General features: G+C 56.4%; 7 protein-coding genes across 7 annotated transcripts; 4 read left to right on the top strand and 3 right to left on the bottom strand.

Annotated features, from left to right (window-relative positions):
- Nucleotides 1–1,544: 1,544 nt before the first annotated feature.
- Nucleotides 1,545–2,351, top strand: GUITHDRAFT_103096 (hypothetical protein; the record flags this gene model as incomplete). Its single annotated transcript, XM_005838103.1, has 3 exons — nt 1,545–1,625; nt 1,684–1,904; nt 1,949–2,351. The coding sequence occupies 3 exons, from the start codon at nt 1,545–1,547 to the stop codon at nt 2,349–2,351; spliced, it is 705 nt and encodes a 234-aa protein (XP_005838160.1).
- Nucleotides 2,352–3,229: 878 nt separating this feature from the next.
- GUITHDRAFT_103095 (hypothetical protein) lies at nt 3,230–5,086 on the bottom strand (the record flags this gene model as incomplete). Its single annotated transcript, XM_005838102.1, has 1 exon — nt 3,230–5,086. The coding sequence occupies one exon, from the start codon at nt 5,084–5,086 to the stop codon at nt 3,230–3,232; it is 1,857 nt and encodes a 618-aa protein (XP_005838159.1).
- A 56-nt stretch (nt 5,087–5,142) lies between these two features.
- GUITHDRAFT_103094 (hypothetical protein) lies at nt 5,143–5,982 on the bottom strand (the record flags this gene model as incomplete). Its single annotated transcript, XM_005838101.1, has 1 exon — nt 5,143–5,982. One exon carries the CDS (start codon nt 5,980–5,982, stop codon nt 5,143–5,145), a length of 840 nt encoding a protein of 279 aa, XP_005838158.1.
- Nucleotides 5,983–8,477: 2,495 nt separating this feature from the next.
- Nucleotides 8,478–9,678, top strand: GUITHDRAFT_103093 (hypothetical protein; the record flags this gene model as incomplete). The annotated part of the gene is made up of 2 exons (XM_005838100.1): nt 8,478–8,501; nt 8,563–9,678. The coding sequence occupies 2 exons, from the start codon at nt 8,478–8,480 to the stop codon at nt 9,676–9,678; spliced, it is 1,140 nt and encodes a 379-aa protein (XP_005838157.1).
- Nucleotides 9,679–10,929: 1,251 nt separating this feature from the next.
- Nucleotides 10,930–11,127, top strand: GUITHDRAFT_48448 (hypothetical protein; the record flags this gene model as incomplete). The annotated part of the gene is made up of 1 exon (XM_005838099.1): nt 10,930–11,127. A coding segment is annotated over one exon (198 nt), but the record flags the coding sequence as incomplete, so codon positions are not given.
- A 168-nt stretch (nt 11,128–11,295) lies between these two features.
- On the top strand, nt 11,296–11,703 carry GUITHDRAFT_66164 (hypothetical protein; the record flags this gene model as incomplete). Its single annotated transcript, XM_005838098.1, has 1 exon — nt 11,296–11,703. A coding segment is annotated over one exon (408 nt), but the record flags the coding sequence as incomplete, so codon positions are not given.
- A 3,639-nt stretch (nt 11,704–15,342) lies between these two features.
- On the bottom strand, nt 15,343–22,565 carry GUITHDRAFT_66212 (hypothetical protein; the record flags this gene model as incomplete). Its single annotated transcript, XM_005838097.1, has 6 exons — nt 15,343–15,936; nt 18,192–18,356; nt 18,627–18,918; nt 19,585–19,883; nt 20,550–20,619; nt 22,315–22,565. The coding sequence occupies 6 exons, from the start codon at nt 22,563–22,565 to the stop codon at nt 15,343–15,345; spliced, it is 1,671 nt and encodes a 556-aa protein (XP_005838154.1).
- Between the last annotated feature and the right edge of the window lie 1,504 nt (nt 22,566–24,069).

The following is a 24,069-nucleotide window of genomic DNA, read 5'->3' as shown; positions in this document are numbered from 1 at the left end:
TTAGAGAGTACTTGCTATTGTGCAAGGTCGAACAGACTCCTGCCTCCCGCCCTCGAGCCTCCCCCGGCCTCCCCAGCGCCTCCTTCAGTTTCCCCGCTATCGCCGTCTGCCATAGAGCCGACAGAGCGCTCGCAGTCATCCCCTGTAGCCCCGCTAGAGGACTCTCGACGCTCCCACCGGGGATGCACTCCGCCATGACGCGGAGCATGTCCATGTCAGCGAGGCTGCTGGCCTTGCGAGCGAGCTCCCACTCCCTTGCGACTCTGACCTCGTAGTCCTCGTACGAGAGCTTGCCAGGGCTTGCGTGCTGGATGAGGGCCGAGACGTCGACGCCGAGAGAGACGAGGAGGTCGTTGTGGAGGAGCTTGGATCGCTGGGGGTCGTGGGAGATGTGGAAAAGCTCTTGGAGGGTAGATCGGATCTCGTCCGGGAGGCGCCATGACGAGGCTGGAGCTTGAGTCTCCTCCTCATGGTCTGAAACTCTAAGAGTAGGGCTTGAGATGCTTGGCAGCTTCTCCTTGATGTCTTTGTGGTGGACCAGACGATCCTTGGCCTGCTGGAGCTCCGCCTGGAGCTGTGAGATCGTCTTGTTCGCCTCCTCCAAGCTTCGCTGGAGCGACGAGCCCGACCCGTCATGGCTGTCGTCGGGCTCGACCTTGCACGAGAAGCAGCGGAGGAAGCTCATCCTCCCCTCCCTGTGAGGCTGCTAATGAGATCAAGCATTGCCTTGAAAGGGCGGACAAAAGTGCTCCTGTCTGATCGCATTAGGCAATTGCCGTCGTGATGATGCTTGCTGCAGGGACTATCACTCTTGCCCAGGCACTTATTCCCTCTCACTCGCTCCCTCGCTCTCTTCCGTACTTTCTCACGACCCTTCACTCCCTCTCCTTCTTTCACTTCCTTCACTGCTTTCCTTGGTTATTTCTGATAAATCATCATCCAGCTCAGTCCTACACCTTTAGTCTTCCCCCTGCTCTCCTTGCTGCTTACTCGGTGCTTGTTTCGAGGTCCCTTCTCTCCTCTGGTCTCTCCTTTCGTCAGAGCCTACTGCCCTCGCATGCATATCTGGGAGAGTACCACCCCCCCCCCCTCCCCCCTTCCACGAGCATTTTGGGGAGAGTCTGGGGGAGAGTACCCCTCGTCACGGTTTGGATGCTCGCGCAGGTAGAATAGGAGGATTGAGCTGCCTTATGTATTGTCCTAGCTTGTTTCTGAGGCGGGTTGGTTTTGGGCGACTACCTTTCCTCTAGAGGGGATGAGGCAGATGACTCCAGCAGCGGCTCGACGGCCCATATTGCTTCTCATCTCGAACGCGCGTTCGAGCATTGCGGGGAGCGCAGGAAGCTTGGTTTCTACACATGGGACAGCTGCGGCGACCCGTTGGCGGACAACCGCCACGGCCCGGGGCGTATATGACCGCTACGGCGCAAGGCTGAATAGCGAGAGACGTCGACGACAGTTACGTGCACATTACGTTCTGCGAAGGCAGCGAAGGCGTTGTGGTGAAGACATGCACGTCTGAAAGGGTTGAACTCGACGATTCCATGCTGAGTGCTGACGTGCAAGTTGGCGATGGCGACGCAGAGGAGGACAATACGACGAGCACGGACAGTGGCAACTACCATGTGTGCACCACATAGCATCTAATACTCGAGACGAACACTGATCATTTGGACCGACCAGGCGCACTACTCAATCGAGAAGTCGGCGCGACTCTTCTGCGACGACCAAATGCACGCAGTGGCTAGGAAAATGGCAGACGGTGCCATCGATCTAGATTCACTGGAACAACTAGTGCGCGTATCAAGCGAGCAAATGAACGCCCGCAAGTTCATGCTCACACTCGACACGACGTTTCGTGGAGCGAACGACGACGTGAGTGGAAACGTTGCGCATGACAGCTGGTCAGCACAACCCAGCAACTGGGGAATTCGATGTCTTGCCTCAGGATAGCGCCCCACGTTCACGTCGACGCCTCGTTCCACGGCAGGTTTTGGGCACTCGACGAGCGTGCATCGCGCTGCTACATTGGGAGGGACATCGACAGCATTTCGATCAGTGCGCACAAGTGGAGCGGAGGTGTTGTCTGCGGCTGTATTGTGATTGCATGCCACGCATACGAGCACGAGCAGGAAATGCAGAGGCGACTAGGCGGAGATGCGTATGTGCCATATCTGCGTGTGAACGACGCAATTATATCGGGGAGCCGAGACGGACTGATCGCACCGCTGGGGCGTGCACGCTTCGACAGCTCGATTGGAAGGCGGAATATGAAAGGAGCAAACGGCTCGAGGCTTTGTTCGAGTCGCTTCGGGAAGCTTCTGGCGTGCCGCATAGCCGGAGTGAGATGAGCCTGATCGTGTTTCCACGGCCGAGCGAGGATACCATTCAGCTCTTCGAGCTTCCGACCGTCGATGACGAAGCTCACGCCATCATTCTACCACAAGCAACGGAGGAAAGCGTTCGAGATCTTGCGGCTCTCATTACAAGCGACCTTCAAGCCGCAGCCACGTGTTGAGACATGCAGACTGAGACCGCTAGCGAAATTTCACGCTTTGGTCATTTTTTGTGGGACACGCGAGTTGCGATTATTGTGTTGCACGAGTTACGAATCGCCTGCTGTTGCTTACGAGCTAAGCACCGCTTCCTGATGTGAATGCGGTCGTTACACTCTTACTCGCTGGAGATCACGGTTCCAAGCTTAATCTCTTCGTTGGTTCCCTCCCTGAGCAGGGACGCCGCTCACAAGACATCGTTCTGACCGACTGGTTGCGGCGAGAGCCTTCTCATTGGACCCTCTCCTCACCCAACTCTAATAGACAATGTACATGGTTCAAATGATGTGCATCTGCAAGCCGCCGCGTAGAGCATCACGTCATTGATGCACGTTACCGAGTCGACGTGCAGTCACGAGTATCGCCGTCGATGGCGACTCAATAGGCTGGACGTTGGCACTGTGACCTGACAGGTCCATCTTTAATGTACGGTCGCGGCTATTCAAGCGCGCTCTTGCTCATTTGTTTGATCCCTTGCACATGTTGTTTGGCGCGAATTCGTTCTTTCCCTCGACACTTCGCGAAAGGGAAACTGTGAACGAGGGGTGAGGCGTAGCGGTGAGCAGCGCCAAGACACGGTTTGGTCGCGCATACGGCGATGATTACTTCTGAAAGCAAAACTTAAATGAATCAATTTTCACACATTTCATCAGCTGGTGATTCTAAAATTTTGTCTACAATGTCAGAAGTCGATAGTTGGTCGCCTTAATATTCTGAATGAACGCCACGAGCACTGCACCTGCACGCTTGAGATATGCACGCTCCAGTGGCGAGCAGGGCGGAAGAGTATCGCGATCAATCGCTCGCATCGTGGGAGCGCCACCATCGGGATTTCTCCCGAGATGCAATGGGTCGGAACTCTCGGGCGCGTCGCGCTCGCATTTCATGAAAAGAGCGCCGATGATGGTCAGATAAAGCGCGTGTCTGCGGTCCGGGCCAGCCGAGTCGTTGTTCTCACGATGGCGACCCTTCTTCCGTGTGCCTGAACTGCGTTCCATGTCCTGACCAAGCTGCACAAGATTGGCTACAACCTCATCCTGCAGTCCTAATTCGTTGACAAGGTGTTGCGCCAAAGGCAGGAGCTGTGCACCAACTGCACCGAGGTTGATGCCGACGAGTGGGTCCTCCTCGAACGCCTCGCGAATTGCCTGAAGGATGACTTGAAGTGGGTCGGCACTGCCCATTAGTGCCAAGTCGGCGAAATCCGCCGCCGCCGCACGCTTGAAGGCCAAGCTGATGTCCTCTGCCTCAATTGAAGTAAGTTTACGATTTTTCATCAGTGTCACGTCCATTCCCATCCGGTGAAACCAGTGCTTCGAGAAGTTATTCCGTGGCACGCCAGCAAACCAAATCGACTTGCAGTCTTCGTCAAATGTGTGCGTGAGCATCTCAAGGAGCTGAGCGCTATCGGATTCGCCAAGCGCACCGACGGTGCGTAGGGCATTTCCGACATGAAGCACGAAGGACGTCTGCCCAAAGTCGTCAATGCTTATCACACCACCTCCCATGCCAACGCCCAGGCATAGTACAAGCAAGTATTGCCCAGCGACCCATGGATTCTCGAGCAACGCCTGGTCACGCTGACGCTCCGCGATAGCCAGGATCTCGGGAACATGTGTACCCACGGGCGGCGGACTTGTCTGCAGCGCGTGGACATGATCCACCCAAGCCTTGAACATTTGGACATTCCGCGTCGAGATTTCAGTATGCCGTCCTCTAAAGCTTTCGCCTTCGAGCGCCGCGAGCGCCCCACCGAGTTGCTGTGCAGCCTTCGCGAATGCCGCCTTCGTCGTGATGTGCACACGCTTGCATCGTCGCTCGCCATTGACGCACACAAGGGAGAGCAGCGCGGCCTGTATGGAGACGACGAAGGCGAGGGATACGGTGCCACGATCCATGGCCTTCTTGAGCACATTCGACAGCGGCATGAGCGTAGCATGCCTGAGCTCTGGAAACTCGACCGAGCCGTGCTTCGTCCGCAGCTCGGCATCTGCAAAATAGAAAAGCGCTGGAACGAGTCCCCCCATGTAGTCGAGTAGATCTTCTGTGCTCTCCGCGGGATTGCGGACCTCGTCCCATGGCTCACCGAAGAATCCTGTTTTTGGCGCGCTCCACGTTCGCGGGCGCCGCACGAGGCCTGCGGCACAGAGCTTTTGCAGGAAGTCAGAAGTGAAGAGAATGCCATTTTCGCCGAGGTAGAAGTCGTTTACTTCGTCCTCGCCATAGCTGACCGGCGCAAAGCGCAGCACAACCTCCTTGGCGATCATCGACATCACGGCACGTGCTTGTTCCTTGGTGCATTGCGTTGCACGCCGCATGATGAGTTTCTGGCTCATTTTCTCGAGCTCCATTTCATCTTTTTGCGACGAGCAAGGATAGCTTTCGAGAGCCTGTTCGATCAGGAAGATGGCCGTCCCATTGATCGTGCGCGCGTTCAGGAATTGCCTGACGATCCGATCACTTGCATCGCCAAACGCAACGTCACACACGATGTCAAGCGCGACGCCAAACTTAACGTTCAGTTGCGACATCGTCGTCTTGATCGCGCGGGACAAGTGGGCCACGCACACGACGCGAGAGAGGCTCATTAGCCGAGGATGCTTCGCCTCGAGTGCACTAGCGAGATGCTCGGCGTGGCTGACGCACGCATTCGTAAGTGCGGCAGCGGTAAGAAGCGAGATGCGCCCGTTTTGTAGTCATTCCAAGCAGTCGCCACTTCGCCGAGCGCAGCCTGGACATCAAGCATCAAGCACGCCGCCTCAAATTCGATAGCCTCGCCAAGAATAAACTGCTCTTGCTCCGCTTCTTGCATAGGAGCATGCTTGATGTTTTCCGGCTTGAGGCTGTAGAATTCGTCGCCGCAGCGAACCTTGTAACGGCCGTTGTGTGAGAGGTGCTCAACCACATAGCCCGTACGTCCATTTAACTCTGGCTTACTCGTAAGTCCATCGATGAGCACGTCTTTACCCACAAGCATTTGTGACTTTGGCACGGACTCGTCCACTTCGTCCCAACCTTCCTCAACATCAAGCAACTCGAAGCGGTTCGCAAGCTCCTCGGCTTCAGGCTCAAGCTGCTTCGTTGGAGCGTCGCGCCTCTCTTCTTTGCTTGAAGGAGGCTGCAACCACGCGCGCACACGTTCGAGGGCCGAGATGAAGTGAGCATGGCGCTCGTCGTCGGGGTTTGTTTGCGCCACACGCGAAGTGTACAGCTCGTGAACCTCCCTCCGCAACTTGATGGCGAGCTCGAGACTTGCCTTGACGTCGGCTGGCATCATCTCGCATCTCTCCGACAGCCTGCGTGCGGCATTGAGCATGGCGCGCACCGTTCGCGGCGTCGGTGGCTCCTTCTCAGTCAGCCAAGCCAACAAACGTGCTGTCGCGCACTTGTACGACGCATACCGCCCACCAGATGTTGTCGGCGACATAAGCATGAGGTGCTCACGGCAACAGCAACAGCAATAGCAACAGCCGCAGACCGGCGCGTCGTCCCGCCGGGCGAGTCTTATCACTCCACCTCCAACACCTCACGCACCCACAGACGTGTCGATGGAAGGGACGTACGCCTGTTGTTTTCGCTGCGAACTCCGCCCGAGAGTGCACGAACTCACGCAAAGCGAACGCTTTCGATGACAAAAATCTTCACGCTCTTGAACAGCTCCGGCTTAGTAGTGGCTTGAAGGTCTGGACCTTGTCGACGTATCTGTACGCGCTGTTGCCTACGAATGATATCTAGGGAAAATTTGTCACAGTGTCAACTTCCATCTACCTCTGGCAGAGGGACTCGGGAGATTTCCTCGATCAAGAGATGCACCCGTCCTTCCCTGGAAGAGGCTGTGAAGAGCTTCACCGGTGCTCCTTGCTCCTGGCGATGATAGAATGAGCAAAAAAACCCAACCCGCCTCAAAAATACACACGGATAACACAAAAGGCAGCACAATCCTAAATTGTGGAAGCGCTGGGTTTCAACACGAGTACGAGGCAGCCAACTGTCCTTTCATTCTGATAGTCCTTTCTCTGACTCGGGCTCGTGACGTAATCGTGTTCATTTTACAGGCTGACTCTCGGAGGCCGGGCCGGGCTGCCCGGGCCGAGAACTACTTTTCCGAGCCCGACCTTATTACTCAAATCAGTCACTCTCAGTGACTAAAAGTTTTAAAGTCAACTTGAAGTCATCAGTACCTCAGTACGTATACCGTGACTTCGAACGGAATTTCATACTATCATCAGACGATGCGGAACTGAAGTAGTAAAGTCAAGGCTTGCCGGCTCGGAATTTCACTAATGTTTTAACTTAACTTTGACTAAAGGTAGAAAGGTAATCATTACTACCTTTTTATAAATTATATAATTTCTACCATTGAATGATTTCGGTAGGATGAATTAGTATAGATAAAATTTTATATTTTTAAATTACATTATTATAACCTTCGATGTGATATTCGGTATGACATATAGATTATAAAGCAGTTTACAGTAATCCGACACTCAGTACTGCGGATTGCTTATAGTGACACATCGACGGAAGCCCAAAAAAAACAATTTTGTCCTGTACAAAAGTTGACGATGCCGGTACCGGTGGGTTGGTGTTCAAAAAGTTGATACAGGGAGGGTAGGGGTATTTGGAGCTGCGAAAGGGGGTGTCCGAGGTCCTAAAGACAGTAATAATATATATAATAACGAGCCATGGAATGGTCAAAGTGGGGGTAGGGGTAGCCATTGTCATTATGTTGACGAGGGTTACTCCAGGGTTTCTCCCTTGGTCTCATGGGTGGGGTAGTACACTGCTGTGGTTTCAGGACAAAAGGGGTAGGGGTAGGCAGCGGACCAAATTCGGAATTCGCCATGACTCGCCATTGGAAGAGCCAGGGACGTGGTGGGGAGGTGGGGCACTAGTTGTCGACCCACCACTTCCGATGGTAACGTGATTGATTGATGTTTATGAAAAGTTGGCTCTTGATGACCATACAAATGACGGCAATCACCTTTACAACAAACGCTGTTAAACCATGATGATGCGCCAACTACTACTGCGTCAAGAATTCCGAAACTCTACTTCTGACCCACCCCTGCGACCCAGTACCGTCAGGTTTACCATCGAACTGTCACTTTCGGTACCCACCGCTCTCTCTATGCTACTTTCTGTACCGCATGCATCGGGACTTGTATCCACCTCATCCTACCCCACCCCCCAGGTGTCGTTTCGGACTCACTTTGTACCGAACTCCCTACCCCCACCCTTCTCTAAAAGTCAATGCGCTGATATGATCACCCACCCTCCAGAGTTTTCTGATGACCACACGCCATGGGTTTATAGAGGGGTCATTTATCATATCTTCAGGGAAACGAAAGGGTGGGGTAGTGACCCCCCTTGTGGTTCCCACCTAGCCCTTTTCTGCCCTCTCCGTCATCGGTCCCATGTAAAAGGAAATGAAAGCCAACTTCCGAGACTCACCCCCTACCCCTATCTGCGACTCGAGCCCGAAACACCCCTCACCCCTACCCCTGCAAAGACGTAGGACCCACTCAATTCGGATCTCTGGAAACTTTCCAACCCTACCCCACTCTTATACCTCTGACCACCCAGGAATATCGCTAGAAGTATTCACGAATCCCGATCCTACCCCTAGGTCCGTGGACTACCCTTCTATGCAGTTTGTTATTCTCCGGGTACTACCCCCTGGCAACCCGACGTCCCCGTCGGCGTTCGTTTCTTGCCCCAGCATCGTGTCTTTCGTACGAAACCCTCCTGTTCGTTCTGCACTGCCCCGCTACCCTGCTGCCGGTCTCCCCTTCCTGTTCATCCATCGTCCTGTCATAGAACCCACAAGCTGCAGGTTTTGCAGGTGGCCCGAATTCTCTTTCGCACTCCTCGAACGTCCGCCAGATCTACAAGTTTTCCTGAGTCAACAATCAAGACAACATGGCCTCGCCGGTTGAATCAGAGGTTAGTTGCATTGCTCATGATACATCATCCGCGCACGTTCTAATGATATCCTTTCTTACAGAATCAAACCCTTCCATTCGACGATGGTCAGTCTTCGAATGATGCTTTTGGACCTCCCAAGTGCAGGCCAGTGGGATCCCGCAGATTTCTGAGTGCGTGCATGGAAGAGATCGAGCCCATCGTGCAACAGCGTGGAAAAGACACCATGTACCAGTGCTGCTATTGTGGAAAGTGGTGCACCATGTCGGGAACTCGCGCGTTATCCAAGCACATCGAGAACGACCACAGGCCTCAGGTGATCCCGGTCATTAGGAATGGAAATGGAACCTTGACGCAATCCATGGGACTTGGTGAAACGAAATATTTGTTTATCACGTTCACTCCCCTGGAGAGCTGGAACGTGCAGATTGAAGCGAGCCTGCATTTCAACTCTTCGGACTCAGAGTGGGCAACGCTACGACACCTGAAGAAAGTTTCAAGGCCTATGGTAGAAGAATCCGACGCAGGAAGGGCGAGCCTCCAATTGAAGATGAGCTCTGCCTCGCCGTATCTCCCACGACCGGTTTGGGATGAGAAGTTGCATTCGAAGCAGAGGCTCAGCGTCGAGATCTTCTCAGAGGCCGAGATTGAAGGGAGGGCGAGCGGAGCCTCTGCTGGATTCGCTGTGAAGATCTCGAGTGGATCCTGCTCAACAAGCTCCCGTCAGGCTGAGCTCGAGATCTCTCTGAAGATCCACGGGAAGGAGACCTCGCTCATTCTGCCCTTGGAACTGAAGGTCGAAACCAAAATACCATCATTGCGTCAAGTGATTCCGAGTGGTGTAATGCAATTGTCCAGCAAGGAGAAGGCACCGGTGCAGAGTGTGGAACACAGAGAGGAGGGAGAGCGTTGCAAAAGAGTCGCAGATCTCTGTCTGGACGCTGATGATTACACCATCGCTGCTGGTGAAGGGCTGTACAAAAGAAGGAAGAGCGATTTCCAGATTGCCTCTGCGATTCCATTGTCAACCTGGCCCGTCTTGGGTCTTCCGAATACGGACAACTCTCTCCAGACTCTTCTCCTCCTTTCCCAGCTTTGTCAGAAGTCAACGGGCCCAGATGCATCCATCAAGTCGCTGCCCGTTCTGAACGCATCAAACCTAGTTAACCTGTCGAGCGCAGCAGTGCTGAGCCTGTAGAGATTGTACTTTTTTTGTTGAACATTAAACAGCTGTTGCAAGCTGATTCTCGGGCCACTGTAAAACAAGCACTCATACTTTATCGGGGGCCTCGTCTCTCCTGATTGTCCTCGTTCTGATTTTTAACTTAACTATGAGTAAAGAGACTTTAAACTCGTGTAGCTGCCCCGACTGATAGACGGAGACTAAGTTCAACCTCAAGTCTTCCGAAGCATCGGCGGGAATCGCGGCCCGGCAAACGTTGAACGCCGGGCTCAGCTCCTAAACTTTGAAAGTTTTCATATCATAAACTTTAGTACAAGACGTCCAATAATTCTAACCTTCCGCCGAACTTTCAGAATTAAAAAGTTCGGGCGTTAAGTTTAAACAGGCAGGCGATGCCATGCTATGTGAGGTGCATCGTGAACGTGATGAGGAAACGGAAGAGAGGAAACGAGAGGAGGAGAAGGAGGCCAGGTGAAGATGAAGGATATGGCGAGAAGGTCACGATGATCAGGGGTGTGCCTCTACAAAGACAAGCTTCCTGAGGATGCCATATGACACCTGTGCTTGCTTCATGCATTTCTTTTAGCGGTTTTTTGTAAACCCCAGCTCAAGTTCGCTGACATGGTGGAGCGATACATCGCCCAGCGATCGCTTGATCCTGATCTTGCCCATGAAGTTGCGGAGCAACCTAATTTTCTTGCTGATAGTAACGCACAAAAAGTGCCAAGCAGGAGGCTCGGCCTCAATGAGGCTCTTGAACGAATGCGGTCGCGCCGTGTTGGTGGTGTGTTTGTGAATCCAGGTGACGAGGTGCCGCTGCGTTCTTACGATGTAGTAGAAAAGGGGTACAACCCAGAATCAACAACGCAAGAGAGATTTATTCCTATTGGCAACGCGAAGTTTCTTGCCAAGGAGTTCGCACAAGTCCATGGAGAATCACAAGCAGCACAGGAATTCGACAAGTATGAGGTACAAGCACGACAAGCGGAGCTGGAAGAGCAGGAGCGTAAGAAGAGAGTGGAAGAAGAGCGATTGAGAGTGAAGAGACAGCTTGAAGAGGAAAGGATGAGAAATGAACAAGAGCAGCAGATGCAGAATCAAAAGAGGATGCAAAGTTGGGAGGCCAGCTTCTATGAGGATACGCGCGAAGAAGAACAAATCGACGAGGAGACGAGGCAGAAGACTGAAATGCTGAAGTTGACACTGGGGAAACAATACGAGCTGCCTCAGAAGCTGCTAGACGATTGTGAGTGGCCGGAAGACGTTGAGAACCTTGTGAACTACAGGAAGCAGTTCAACGAGATTGATTTTGACAACAGCGGACAGATAGACCCTTTTGAACTCGGGGTAGCGCTGGAGAAGCTAGGCATCAAACTCTCCAGCGACCAGCTGCGCGCCCTCCTTGCAGACGGAGACAAGTCCGACGACTCCGAGCTCGATTTCGAGGAGTTCGTGGCCCTGTTGAGAAGGTTCGAGAGCAGCGCCAAGGATCGAGCGCACCAGTCCTCCAACCGCAAGATCCTGAGTGGCTTCGCCGATGCCGTTCAGAACATGAACATATCATTCGTGGAGAGCGAGTTCGGTAGCAAGATGGTCGTGCAGAAGAAGCAGGTTTCACCGTGGGAAAACTACATGGAGTTCCCGGATCCCTTGCACTGGGCGGCTGCTAAAGGGGACCTCCTGGCCGTCAGGCAGTTCGTGCGCGGGTCGGATGGAGCTCCTGAGATCGAAGCTGACGCCCTCAACAAGGACGGAAAGACGCCGCTGCATTACGCGGCCATCTTCAACCAGCTGAAGGTCATCGAGTACATCCTCGACCCGTTCCCACATGGCGCGGGATGCATGGTGGACATGAGCGACACGAACTTTCTGACGCCTCTGTTCATGGCAGTGGAGCAGGGAAGGGCTGAGGCTGTTCAGCTGCTGGCCAAGAGGTGGGCAAACGTCCTGCAGACGAACTTGGCAGGCTCTACTCCGCTACATGCAGCGTGTATGCTCGGGCAGGCGAGAGTGGTGGAGCATCTGCTATCGACGAGCGCTGTTATCTCGGCCTCTGATGACAGCACCATCCGAGTAACGGGCCTTGAGTACAGCGAAGGCTGGCTGAAGCTCGAACGGAGCCGACTGCTCGTCCGGCAGTCAGAAGATCACAACGTCGTGCGTGGGATGCAGATCATTCAGGACAGGATCATAACGGGAAGCACCGACGGCTCCATTCAGATGACGAGCCTGACGACTCAGCAGTCTCAGCCTTGCAACTTCATCAGGGGGTTGGAGGAAGTGACGAGGGTGTTCTCCGGTCATACGGGAGCGATCACGTGCGTCAAGGTGCAGAGCTCGGAGAGCACAACCCCAGGTAAGTATCTGGTGAGCGGCTCTGAAGACACGACAGTGAGGTTGTGGGATGCGAACACAGCGAGGTGCATCCGCGTCTATCAAGACACGCGGCCGAATCAGTTCCCCAGCCCTGTGGTCTCAGTGGATCTGGATGTCGCCTCCGACCGGGTTGTGCACGGCTCTCGCATGGGAATCTGTTTTGTCTGGTCCCTGTCAGGAGGGAGCCTGCTCAAGTACTTCACCTTCCATCAAGGATCGTCGATCAACTCGATCCAGCTGACGTCCACTATCCTCCTCACCGCTTCCAACGACAGGACTTTCCGCATCTTGGACCTCGACACGCAGAAGACAAGAATCTACAAGGGCCACGACAGCGCCGTCATGTGCGCCAAGTCCAAGAAATTCCGCTACCCTGTCTTCGAGGAGAGAGTCTACGAGGTGATCATCTCAGGTTCGGGGACCGGAGAGATTTTCCTGTGGAGGCTGAAGACAGCGGAAGGGCTCACCAAGGGCCCTTACAAGACCTTCTGTGGGGAGGAAGATGGTGAGAACGCTCACAGAGGCCCGGTCTACGACATTCAGTTTGCTTCCTATCGTGACAAGTGCCTGGTCATCGCCTCTTCGACCCCTGACTCGGGTGTCAGAGTCTGGGACCTCGCAGCTCCGGAAGCAGCTCCCCTGTGCGTAATTCACCCGCACACGGATGACATCCGGCACGTCGGTTTCTACGGCATCGACGTCAACCTAACTGACCCGCACGGAATCACGCCTCTGATGCTCGCTGCTGAGAGAGGGCTGGAGGAGATTGTTGCCTCCCTCCTCGCCTGCTTCGACGTCGATCCTTGGATCGGAGACCACAAGGTCTGCCACACCGCCGTCCATCGAGCAGCCAAGAATGGCCACGTTGCAACGATGCAGCTCCTGTTGGACCATGACCCTGACCTCGTCCTTTGTCTCACTGCAGACAATGAGACCATCTTGCACCTTGCTGTAGAGCACGAGGCCAGAGGGCCAGCCTGTGTCCAGCTGGCAATTCAGTATGGCGTCAACGTCAACGCGCTGAACAAGCATGGAGAGAGCGCTCTGCATCGCGCAGCAGCGCTCGGAAGGTATCATGCTGTTCGTGCTCTCAGCCGATCGAGGGATCTAGAGCTTGATATCATTGGAGCTGAATTTCCTGTTGGAGGTGAGCCGGTTGGTCGGTCCAGCAAGGCTCCAGCTGAGCAGCGCCTACCTAAGCTCGTTCGCCTACCACTTCAGTATGCTGCCAGCTCGACCTTGTGGATCAAGGGCGACGCCCCCGGTGACGTGGCACCGAAACTCCGCAAGAAGGAAGTGGTTCAAGAGTTCCGCACCCTCCGGCACCCCATGGGCTGGACGCCTCTGCATCAAGCGTGTGCTGCCGGCCGGTCGGCGGTCGTGAAGGTGCTGGTGGAGATGAGGGCCGATTTCAGTCATGCCGATGACTTGGGCCGGACCCCCTTGCACGTGGCCTGCGTCAACGGCACTTCTGATCTGATCGGCCTCCTGCTCGATGCTCGAGCGGACGTGCGAGCTCGGGACCTTCTGGGCATCGAGCCGCTGCACTACTCGGTCAAGATGGGGCAGGAAGGAGCTGTGAAGATGATTCTGAGCAAGGGTAAGCTCAAACTCGACGTAGACTCCCTGGAGGAGACGGACGGGATGTCCGCGCTGCATCTGGCGGCTCAGTGTGGCCTGGAGAGCATCTGCTACGTGCTGCTTGAAGGAGGCGCGGACGTGAACTTGCTCGATCGCAACCTTTGCACTCCCTTGCATCTCGCGACTCAAGGCGCCATCTCTCTTGCGGTAGACAACTCCGGTCCCCCTACCACTCAGCATGGCTTGCAGAACGCCTACGGCCGCAGGACGACGAGGAAGCTGGACAGCTGGCTGTCGCACTGGGAGACGAGCAGGGAGATCCGGAAGGGGCTGGGAGCGCGGAGACTCGCGGAGCTGAGGGAGGAGATCGCCGGGAGCTTCGGGCACTTCCTGGAGACCATTCAAGTGCTTCTGGACGCCTACGCTAGATATGACCTAGTGGACGTCCGGGGCCTGACAGCTGAAGACGTGGCGAGCAGCGACCCGGTCATGTGGCCTAAGATCCAAGCCCTCCTGGCACAGAACTCGCCGGATGGGTTGACCTACTTGCAGGCGCATGACGTCATCACTGCAGTGTATCTGGGGGAGAAGGGGCTGAAGTTCGAGCACAGCAACCTGTGGAGGGTGAAGACTACATTCTCCTTGAAGTGCGAGGCTGGACTGCCGACCTCCTACGGCACTCGAGCTTTCCGCGCTCCCAAGTCAAACTTTGACACCATCGAGGTGGACGCGAGGGCCCTGGGCGAGTACGTGATCGGGCAGGCAGGAGAGATCAACCGGCAAGGGAGCAACCTGTACACGCTGGGCATGCGCTACATGGAGCTGCGGTCAGGGCTGGAGAAGGAGGTGCGGACGGTGCTGTTTGCCTGGGACCCGTCGCAGAGGACCTTCCAGAGCAAGTTGAACGCGGAGGCGATACAGCTGGAGGAGGGCAGGGAGTACGAGTTGCGAGTCATGGCGGTGGAGGAATGGCGGGACGTGTCGGAGGATTACGTTGTTCCCTCCTGCTTCTTGACTCCCAGTGGGGCCAGGTGACGGGCTCACGTCCCCTCCGGCGATGCGTCTGCTTGTATTCTTTTCACATTCATTCTTTCATAGTTTACATTGCAAACCTTGCAGTCTGTACAACAACCTTTCCATCGCCCTCACCTTCCCTACCCCCTCTACTTCCCACCATTCCCTTTTTTCCTCGTCCCTTGCCCTCTCCTTGCTCCCCTGCCACCCCCCTCGTCCTCCTAGTCCGAGTCCGAGTCCTCGGCTGGGTTCTCCATCTTTGAAAGCTCAGCCTCGATCAGCAGGAGGTTCTCGTCCAACTTTCCCAGCTCCTCCGTCTCTCTCAGCTCGTGGGCCAGCATTTGCCTCTCGTAGTTTAGCTCGTCCACCACCCCCTGCAGCTCCGCGACCTTGGACTTGTTCCCTATCCTCGTGTGCTTCGCCAGCTCCTTCTGCTTCTCCTCCAGCTCCAGCGTCAGCTCCTGCAGCTCGACCATCAGCTCGGCCAGTCGGGCGTTGTGGGCGAGGAAGGAGTCAACGCTGACCCCCCGCGTCTCAGGGCCTGAAGCGCCGCTCTGACCCCCGTCCTCCTCCTCCTCCGCTTCCAGGTAAGTACGGAGGTAGGAGAGGACGTCTTGAATGGGCTGCTCAAGAACGTCCGGGGTCGGCCATACCAGCCGCTCGTTGTCGGAGAGGAGCAGCTCCTTGAGACAAGTCAGCAGCCCCAGCTCAGGAGGCACGCCGGAGAGTTGTGTGCTGGAGCATCGCAACTGCGCAAGGAGGGTCAGGGAGGCGGGAGAGGCTCGAGAGGAACAGGACCTGCTGCAGCCTTGAGAGGAGGAGGACGTCGCGCGGAAAGGAGGGGAGGGGATTGCCGGAGAGGAAGAGGGCCCTGAGCCTCTGACACGCGGAGATGCTGGAGGGGAGGGAGATGATGTGGTTCTGAGTAAGGTCCAGTAGGATCAGGTTCGCCATGAGCCCGATGTTGCTGGGCAGCGCATGGATCTGATTGTGCTGCAGCGCAAGGAGCTTCAGCGCAGTGTTTGCCTCGCACAAGGCCTCTGGGACGAGCTCGATCTGGTTCAGCGCAAGGTTCAGGATCTGCAAGCCCGACAGGTCGAAGATGACTTCGGGGAAGGACTGGAACTGGTTCCTGTTCAGCGTCAACTTCACCAGCGAGCGGTTGCCCTCAAGGCTCTGGGGAAGGTGCTGCAGCAGGTTGTCCTCTAGCTCCAGAACCGTCAGGTTGCTCAGCACGCTGATCCTGTCGGTAAGCGACTCCACCTTGTTGTGCGCCACCGACAGCAGCACGAGGTCCGTGAACTTGAGGGCATCGGGGGGGACGGCGTCGAACTCATTGTAGTCCAGGTTGAGGGAGCTGATGTGCATGAGCGCAAGTCGGTGCGCGATCTGCAACGACTCCGCCTCGTTGTGCCGACGGCCGTCAGTCAGCCTGACGTCCGCCCTCGCCTTCCTCTGGCTGAGACTCTCCAGCGTCGTCAGGATGGCGTCGTTGATCTTGAGGGAGTTCAGCTGTAAACCTGGCTCAGCACTACCAGAGCACAGAGCGAGTCCTCCCCTACCTTGAGCGACTGGATCTCCAGGGTCCTGGAGGAGGGGGCGGAGTCTAGGGCCTTCAGGTAGCTCATGATCCCCGGCAGCCCGAACTCGAGGTAGACGTCATAAGGAGGGTCGTACATGTCATTGTTGTCCTGGAGGGAAAGGGCCTCGAGAGCGGTCAGTCTGCAGAGTGAGTAGGGCAAGCTTTGTATGTTGTTCTTGTCCAACGACAAGTGCCTGAGGTTGTAGAGGAGGAAGATGTTGTATGGGAGATGCATGATGGAGTTTTCGTTGAGGTACAAGACAGTCAGTCTGTCCGCAAACCTCCAGAGCTGCGCTGGCATTTCCTGCAAGGGATCCCAGGCAAGCGACGCGTCCCAGTTGAGGTCCAGCCTGCCGGAGGTCTTGACGGTCGACCATGCTCGCATGTAGGCCATGAAGGTCTCGAGCCCGGATTCATACGCGTGCCTGACGTCAGCGTCTAGCCCGGCGGTGGAACAGTTGAAGATCTCGAGCATCTGCGAGCAGGATCGTGAGGTCAGAGAGGGGGGAGGAGGGGAGCAGGTTACGGACCTCCATCTGAGCAAACTCCACGGGGAAGGAAGTGACGAAGTTTCTTTCGATGCTGAACCAGGTGAGAGTGGAAGCGAGTCGGACGATGTTGCGAGAGATCGAGGTGATCTTGTTGTCGTCCAGTTTCAGCACTGAGAGGGCCCGGAGGTTCCAGAGCTCCTCGGGGATTTCCGTCAGCCTGCACAGCCAGTCAGCTGGTGGGGCGAGGAGGAGGAGGAGGGCAGAGAGGCGAGAGGCTCACTTGTTCCTCTGGATGGAGAAATCCTCGAGTCGTTTCAGGCGGTTGATGGATGGAGGTATGATGGAGATTTCGTTGTCGTCCAGCGCCAGCTCTACCAGGTTGTCTTGGATGATATCTTCGTACACCCTCGACAGGCTGAACTTGCAGAGGCTGATCCCGTTCGCCAGCTTCGCCTTCCACAACTCCCCCACGTACTGCAAGCAGCAAGTGAGACACACGAGGCCCCTCGGTGCTAGTCGTTACCTTGAGCATCCACTGCTCTCCCTTGGAGGTGATCTCGTCCGGGGGCATCTCCCACTCGTTGCCCGACAGGTCGAAGTTCTTGAGCGTCTCGCTGAGGTAGAGGCCGCCAAGGCCCCTCGACAGCCTCGTGAGCTTGTTCTGAGAGATGTCAAGAGTGTGAAGGGACTTGAGGTTGCTGCATCCCTTGAACAACTGCTTCAGACGGTTGTTGTTCACCAGCAGGACCTTGAGCTGGCGGCAGTTGGTCATGGAGGGAGGGAGCTGCGTCAACTGCGACAGCGGGTCAGCGCAGGCTCTTCAGCCCCTTACAAACTCTCACCATGTTGCTGCTGAGGTCCACATACTCCACATGGGAAACGAACTTGAACACGTCCGGCAGCATGGAGATCTCGTTGTGCGCTGCCTTGAGCACTACCAGCTTCCTCAGCCCGGCGAACGAGACCTCCGGGAAGGCCCGAAGGGGGTCGGCCATCCTCTCTACCGAGAGGACCTCCAGGGAGACGAGCTTGCCGATCGAGTCCTCCAGGTGGCTCATTGGGTTCCCGTCCAGCAGCAGCTCTTGGCAGTGGACCATCAGGGCGAAGTCGTGTGGGAGGGCGGCGATGTGGTTGTGGCGGAGGTCGATGACCCGTGCAGTGTACGCGTCCTTGACCTGATGGTTGAGGGAGAAAAGGTCCAAGTTGGCGAGGTCCAGGCAGCCCGTCGACTGAGACACCTTGATCCTCCCCAGGTAGTCGACCACCTTCTCCGTCACCCTGGTGCTGACCTCGGGGCCAGGTAGGACCACCGGGTTGTCCACGAAGTTGAGGGAGGTGAGGGAGGAGATGAGGCCGAACTCGGGATAGACCTCCTTGATGTTGTTGTCGGCGATGGAGAGCGTGTGGAGGCAGGTCATGGTGCTGAAGCAGCGGTTGAAGTCCTGCAGGTTGTTGTGGTCCACCAGGAACTCTTCGAGGCAGACAAGCTCTGACAAGCTGTCGGGCAGCATGGTCAGGTTGTTGCCCGACAGCCTCAGGCTCCGAAGCCTCACGAGGTTCCCGACGCTCTCGGGGATCTCGACAAGCTCGTTGTCGCAGATGGAGAAGAGCTCGTCCAGTAGCGTGAAGTGACCGATCTCCTCCGGCAGCTGGCTGATGTTGTTCGCGTCCAAGTTCAGCGCCACCACACACGTGGCGGCCTCGAGGACAAGGCCTGGCACCTCCTCTAGCCCGTAGCCCGGCGTGAAGAGCCTCTTCTCCTTGGAGTAGGTGTAAAGCTCCTTGAGGTACCTCATGAAGTTGGCAGAGCTCTGGCTCGGGATGGGAGGAGGAGGAGAGACGAAGTGGCAGTCCTCCGGCCCGCCGTCCAGCTCGAGCATGGTGATGTTGCTGGCGTTGCTGAGGGAGGGGGGAATGACCTTGATCTTGTTCTGGTGGATGGTGAGCTGTGTGAGGAGGGAGCAGTTGCCGATGGTGTGGGGAAGAGTAACGAGTTTGTTCGCGTGCAGGTTCAGCCTTGTCAGGTGGACGCAAGCTCCGATCTCCGGGCAGACTTCTTCGAGCATGTTGTCGTTGGCGAGCAGCTCGGTGAGGGAAGTCAGGAAGCGAAGGCCGGGGGGGAGCATCTCAAGGATGTTGTGGTCCACCCGGAGGGAGCGGAGGCGAGTCAGCCGGTCGAGATCCGTCGGGAGGTCCTTGATGCTGTTGTGACTGACGTCGCACGTGCGGAGGCCCGACAGGTCGAGGGCCTCGAGCGGGAACTGGAGGAGGTAAAAGTTGGAGAGCGCCAGGCTGCCTCCACGAGCCTCCAGGCAGCGGGCCAGGTACGAGACCACTGCCTGCGTGTCATGCGCGTCTCCCTCCCCCCCGAGCATGGGAGGCGTCTCGATGATGTCGGGGATATGGCGGTTGTCCGAAGGGCTTCTTGTCCTGCTGCTCCTCGTGTAGAAGGCGGAGAACGTCTGCTGAGGCAGCTCAGGACTCCACACGTCATGATGCCACAGCCTGGAAGGGATCCACTCCCTGACTGCAGAAGAGTCCTTCCTCCTCGGCTCCTTCAGCTCGCTTAGCCGCGTCCTCTCGCCGCACGTCGGACATTCTACGGTAGGGAACTCCACCGACGGTTTCCCCCGTCTCTGCCTCTCCTCCTCCTGCGACAGGTACGCGTGCAGCCGAGTCTCTACCTCTTCACTGTCGAAGGTCCCAGCCATGACCAGCCCTTGAGCGAGGCAGGATGGGCAGACAAGCTTAGGTATGTTGGGTTGGCAGACGTACTCGTCGCAGCCGCTGAGGTTATGAACGTGTCCTACAGTAGCCTCCTCCGTGCTCCACATGAACCCCTGCTGTAGACCAGCCGTGTCCCGAGTAGAGCTGGACTGCTGGCCGAGGAGGAGGAGCTTGTTCAATGCTCGCATCCTGCCCATCTCCGGAGGCAACCGGCGCAGACGGTTGTGGCGGAGGTCGAGGGAAGTCAGAGCAGTGCAGAACCCGATGCTAGCAGGGAGCCTGTTGATCCGGTTGCCCTGCAAGCAGAGCTCGACGAGGGAGGTCCAAGTCTGGACAGAGGGGGGGAGGGACGAAATCTGATTGTGGCCGAGCAGGACGACGCGGATGCTGCTGTTTTCCAGTAGATCGGGAGGAACTGCTTGCAGCCCAAAGTCAGAGAGGTCAGCGTGCTGGTGCGAGACAGCATGTGACATCTGCTGGAGGAAGCGGATCTTGACCGAGGAGGGCAGCGCGTTCACCTCCGGGGGAGGAGACAGCAGGTGGGGGTTCCTATCCGCAGAGATCGCAAGGAGTCCCGTCAGCGTGCCGAGCGTGTGAGGGAGGTGGGAGAGGCGGTTGCCGTCCAGGGTCAGCTGCTCGAGCTGCGTGCAGAAGAGCCCAACGTTAGGATGCAGGAAGGTGAGGAAGTTGTTGCAGCAGCGGAGGACGCGAAGGGCTGCCAGCTCGGCGAGGACCGAGGGGTTGAAGACGACGAGGAGGTTGTCGTCGAGATAGAGCTCTCGCAGCGTCGCCGCCTCCCCGTCAGGCAGCATCACCGTCAGCGTGTCGATGCTGCACAGTCCCAGCTGCTCCCAGTACAGCTCCCCTGTCCTCCGAGCCAGGTGTACTCCTCGCAGGTATCGACTGATGACTTGCGCTCCTCCTCGAACGACCTCGGGGGGAGGAGCCAGGAGCGGGTTGTGATGGGTGACGATCGTCTCCAGCTCTGCGGGGATGCCGAGGCCGCAGGGCAGCACAGTGAGGAGATTGTGGGAGACGTCGATCTCGACCAGGCTGATCAGGCAGCTGAGAGTCTCCGGGAGCGCAAGGAGGGAGTTCTGCTGGAGCTGCAGGACAGTGAGGGAAGAAAGTCGAGAGATGGAGGGAGGAAGCGTCGACAGCCTGTTGTGCGAGAGGAGGAGCTTTCTCAGTCCCCTCGTGTACCAACCGGCCTCCACCACGTGTTTGAAACCAGCTCCCCCGTCGTAGTCGATGAACTCCGAGATATAACAGCCGGAGAGGTCGAGCTGCAGCCATGTCAGAGCACAAGACCTCAGCTCCTCACTCGCGTCACCTCCTTGTGCTTAGAAGCAAGATGGATCCTGCTCATGAAATCCACCAGCCGGTCATGACTAGACAGCGGCTTGATCAAGAGCTCTCCAGCCATCTGCTCATCGTCATCAAATGACCATCTAATTTGGGACAAGCATTCAAATCAGCATCATCATCATCATCATCATCATCATCATCATCATCATCATCATCATCATCATCATCATCATCATCATCATCATCATCATCATCATCATTAGTAGCAGCAGCAGCAGCAGCAGCAGCAGCAGCAGCAGCAGCAGTTGCATAAAGTCTGGTAGTCATTTTCATCACACCACCATCAAGATCATTGTTCATATCTTCAAACCACAGACGAAGGCGAGTGTATCACCTCCACTCGCACTTTCCTCTCCTTCCTGATCTCAGCATTCGTGTCTCTCGTGTCGACGAATCCCAAGTCGAACGTCCCATCCTCGTTGATCGCATCCACCTTCGCAAACCGCATCCTCTCCGTCAGCTGGATCCTCCCCCACACCCTCATCCCCATGGACATCTTGGACCTGTCGTGCTGCTCAAACTCCTCCGGCCAGGAGAGCATCTCCTGCTGCGGCATCTTCCAGGGGTTGTTGAGATGCGCGAGCTTCGTCAGGTTCGGCATGTTGCCGAAGCAGGAGGGGAGGAGCTCCATCCTGTTGCTCTGGATCGCTGCCACTCGGAGGTTGGTGAGGTTGGAGAAGGTATGGGGGAGCTGCCGCAGCTGGTTGTAGCTGGCGAGCAGCTCCTCGAGCTGCCTGCAGCTCTCCAGCTCGGCAGGGAGGAAGGAGAGCAGGTTCCAGTTGAGCTCGAGGACCCTGAGGTTTGAGAGGAGGCCGATGGAAGGAGGAAGAGATTCGATCACGTTCCTCCCAAGGTTGAGGCGGACGAGTCGAGCATGCAGCATGCCGATGCCCTCCGGGACTGACTTGAGCTGGTTGTCGCGCACGTCGAGAATCTGTGCAGGGAGACGGTGAGGAAAGGAGTGAATCAAGGACGGCAGAGGAGAAGACCAGGATTCAGTCCAGCACTGTGTGGAGAGGGAAGAGAGGAGGAAAAATAAACAAGAGAGCACTTGGCGATACAGAAGGGAGGGGAGCGATCGGAAACGATGGATGACAACAAGGAAGTCAGGAGGAGATCGGTGGGGGGAGGAGGAAGCAGAGGGGGCGAGGAACCTCGAGCGACGTCAGGGAGCTCATCCTGGTGGGGAGTCGATCGACGTTGTTGCCGGCTATTGTGAACTCCTTGAGGTTGACCATGCTGGTGAAGGCGGGAGGGATCCGGTCGATCTTGTTGCTGCTGAGGTCCAGCTGCTGGAGGAAGGTGAAGCCTGTGAGCTGCTCAGGGAAGATAGGAAGCTCTCGCTGCTGGAAGTCTAGGCGCCCCGTCTCCTCCGCCTGAGCCACGAGCCGGAGGAAGCCGCGGACGTGGGAGGGACCGAGCTGGAGGATCTGAGGGTGAGGGAAGGAGATGGGGTTGCCTGTGATCCAGTCGAGGGAGAAAAGATTCTTCGCGCGCGGGTCCCGGGGATACGACCAGTCGGGGAGAGAGGACATCTCCTTGGGGAGAGAGTCAAGCATGTTGAAGCTAAGATCCAGCTGCTTCATGCTTGTCAGCTGGCCGATCTGCGGTGGGAGGGAGGTGATGAGGTTGTGGCTGAGGTCAAGACTCTGCAGCTGGGTGAGGCTGCCGATCCCAGCTGGGAGAGTTGACACTCTGTTGTAAGACAGCGAGAGCCTGGTGATCCAGCTGATCGAGAGGATGTCAAACTTGAGGTTGACCATCCCTGTGCCGGAGAAGTCTGCGAGCCCCGCTGAAGAGCTGGACCACAACCCCCAGAGGTAGCGCACGAGAGGAGGTCGCCGGCGGTACGGCGCGAGCTTCGCCCTGATCTTCCTGTTGACCAGGTTGGCATCTTTTCCATCCACCTGAGCAGGCAGGGGCAGGTGAGAAAGCGCGAGGAAGTATGGGATGGGATACATGCACAGGAAAGCAAGGAAAGACCACAGTCACAACTGGTCACCTGGGCCATCTTGGTCAGCCTCCAGTTCCTGGTGTAGATCGTTTCTGGCGGAAGGTACTCGATTATCCGGCTCTCATCCTCCTCCTCTCCCTCTAGACAGGAAGGAAACATTATTTCCTGCACAGGAGTGCCCGTCTGCAACCCCGTGCTTACAGGTCAATCGGAAGTGACAGCATGGAAGGTTTCACCTCTCGCTCCAGCCTCTCCATCAGCTCCTTGAGGTTCGCCAGCGTCTTCATCTCAGGCGGGAGCTGAGTGATCCTCCGGCCTGTGGGCGTTGCGAGCAGGCGGACGAGGAGGGAGGCATCGAAGTTCGTGTGCGGGGACTGGTATGCCTCCACCTTGTGGAAGAAACTCGTGGAGCCGTTGAGAATTTCTTGTGGGGACTCCTGGATCTGCTGCGGGATCAGCTAGTGAGGACAGGGACGACAACATACCGCAAAGCATCCCTCTGCGTTGACATCCTCCAAGTACCAGCTAGCTCCTAGCTGCGGGGAGAGCTGGGAGATGGAGTTGTGGCCGAAGTGAAAGACCCTCAACGAGAGGAGCCTGTTGAAATCTTTGGGGAAGGAGTGAATCTCGTTGCGATCTACGTAGCTGCAGCAGTCGGGTCAGAGGAAAGCTTTATCGTCAGCAGGCTCACAGATGAGACAGCAATCCACAGCTAGTGATGGAGCTGGGCAGAACTTTGAGCTGGTTGCTGGAGACATTCAGGTGCGAGAGCTGGCCAAGGGCTGAGAAGATGTCGGGGAGACTTCTGATTTCATTCACGGCTAGAGAGAGGACTGTCGGGCATCTCAACGTCAACCCAGAAACTCAACCCACCACATACCTTGAAGGCACGTGACCTTGGAGAGCGTGTCCGGGACTGTGCGAACCCTGTTCTTGTCGGCCAAGAGCTTTGTCATGGTCACGAGCTTGCAGATTTCCTCTGGGATCGTCTTGATATCATTGCCCCGCACGTCAAGGATCGCGCAGTTTGTGTAGAAGAACAGCTCTGGTGCTATCAACCTCACCGAGATTTCCACTCTCGTCCCGTCAAACATCCATTCACCTCCGCTCAGGACAATTTCTCTCGTGTACTTGCACGTGGCGATCCGACGAAGAAAGTGCATGAAGGGAAGCTTGGAAGCCTCGGTCAAGGTTCTGCTCTCCAGGTCGCGGAAGGAGGAAGACTGCCTCATCATGTGCTGGCTGGGGAAGACAAAGAAGTTCTCATCCATCCGCAACCTAGTCAAGCTTGTCATCAGGCCGAACGCCGGAGG

The sequence above is a fragment of the Guillardia theta genome (assembly GCF_000315625.1).
Source record: "Guillardia theta CCMP2712 unplaced genomic scaffold GUITHscaffold_12, whole genome shotgun sequence".
Taxonomy (NCBI): domain Eukaryota; class Cryptophyceae; order Pyrenomonadales; family Geminigeraceae; genus Guillardia; species Guillardia theta.
Note: the sequence above shows the minus strand (reverse complement) of the source record. Positions and strands in the feature narration are given on the sequence as shown.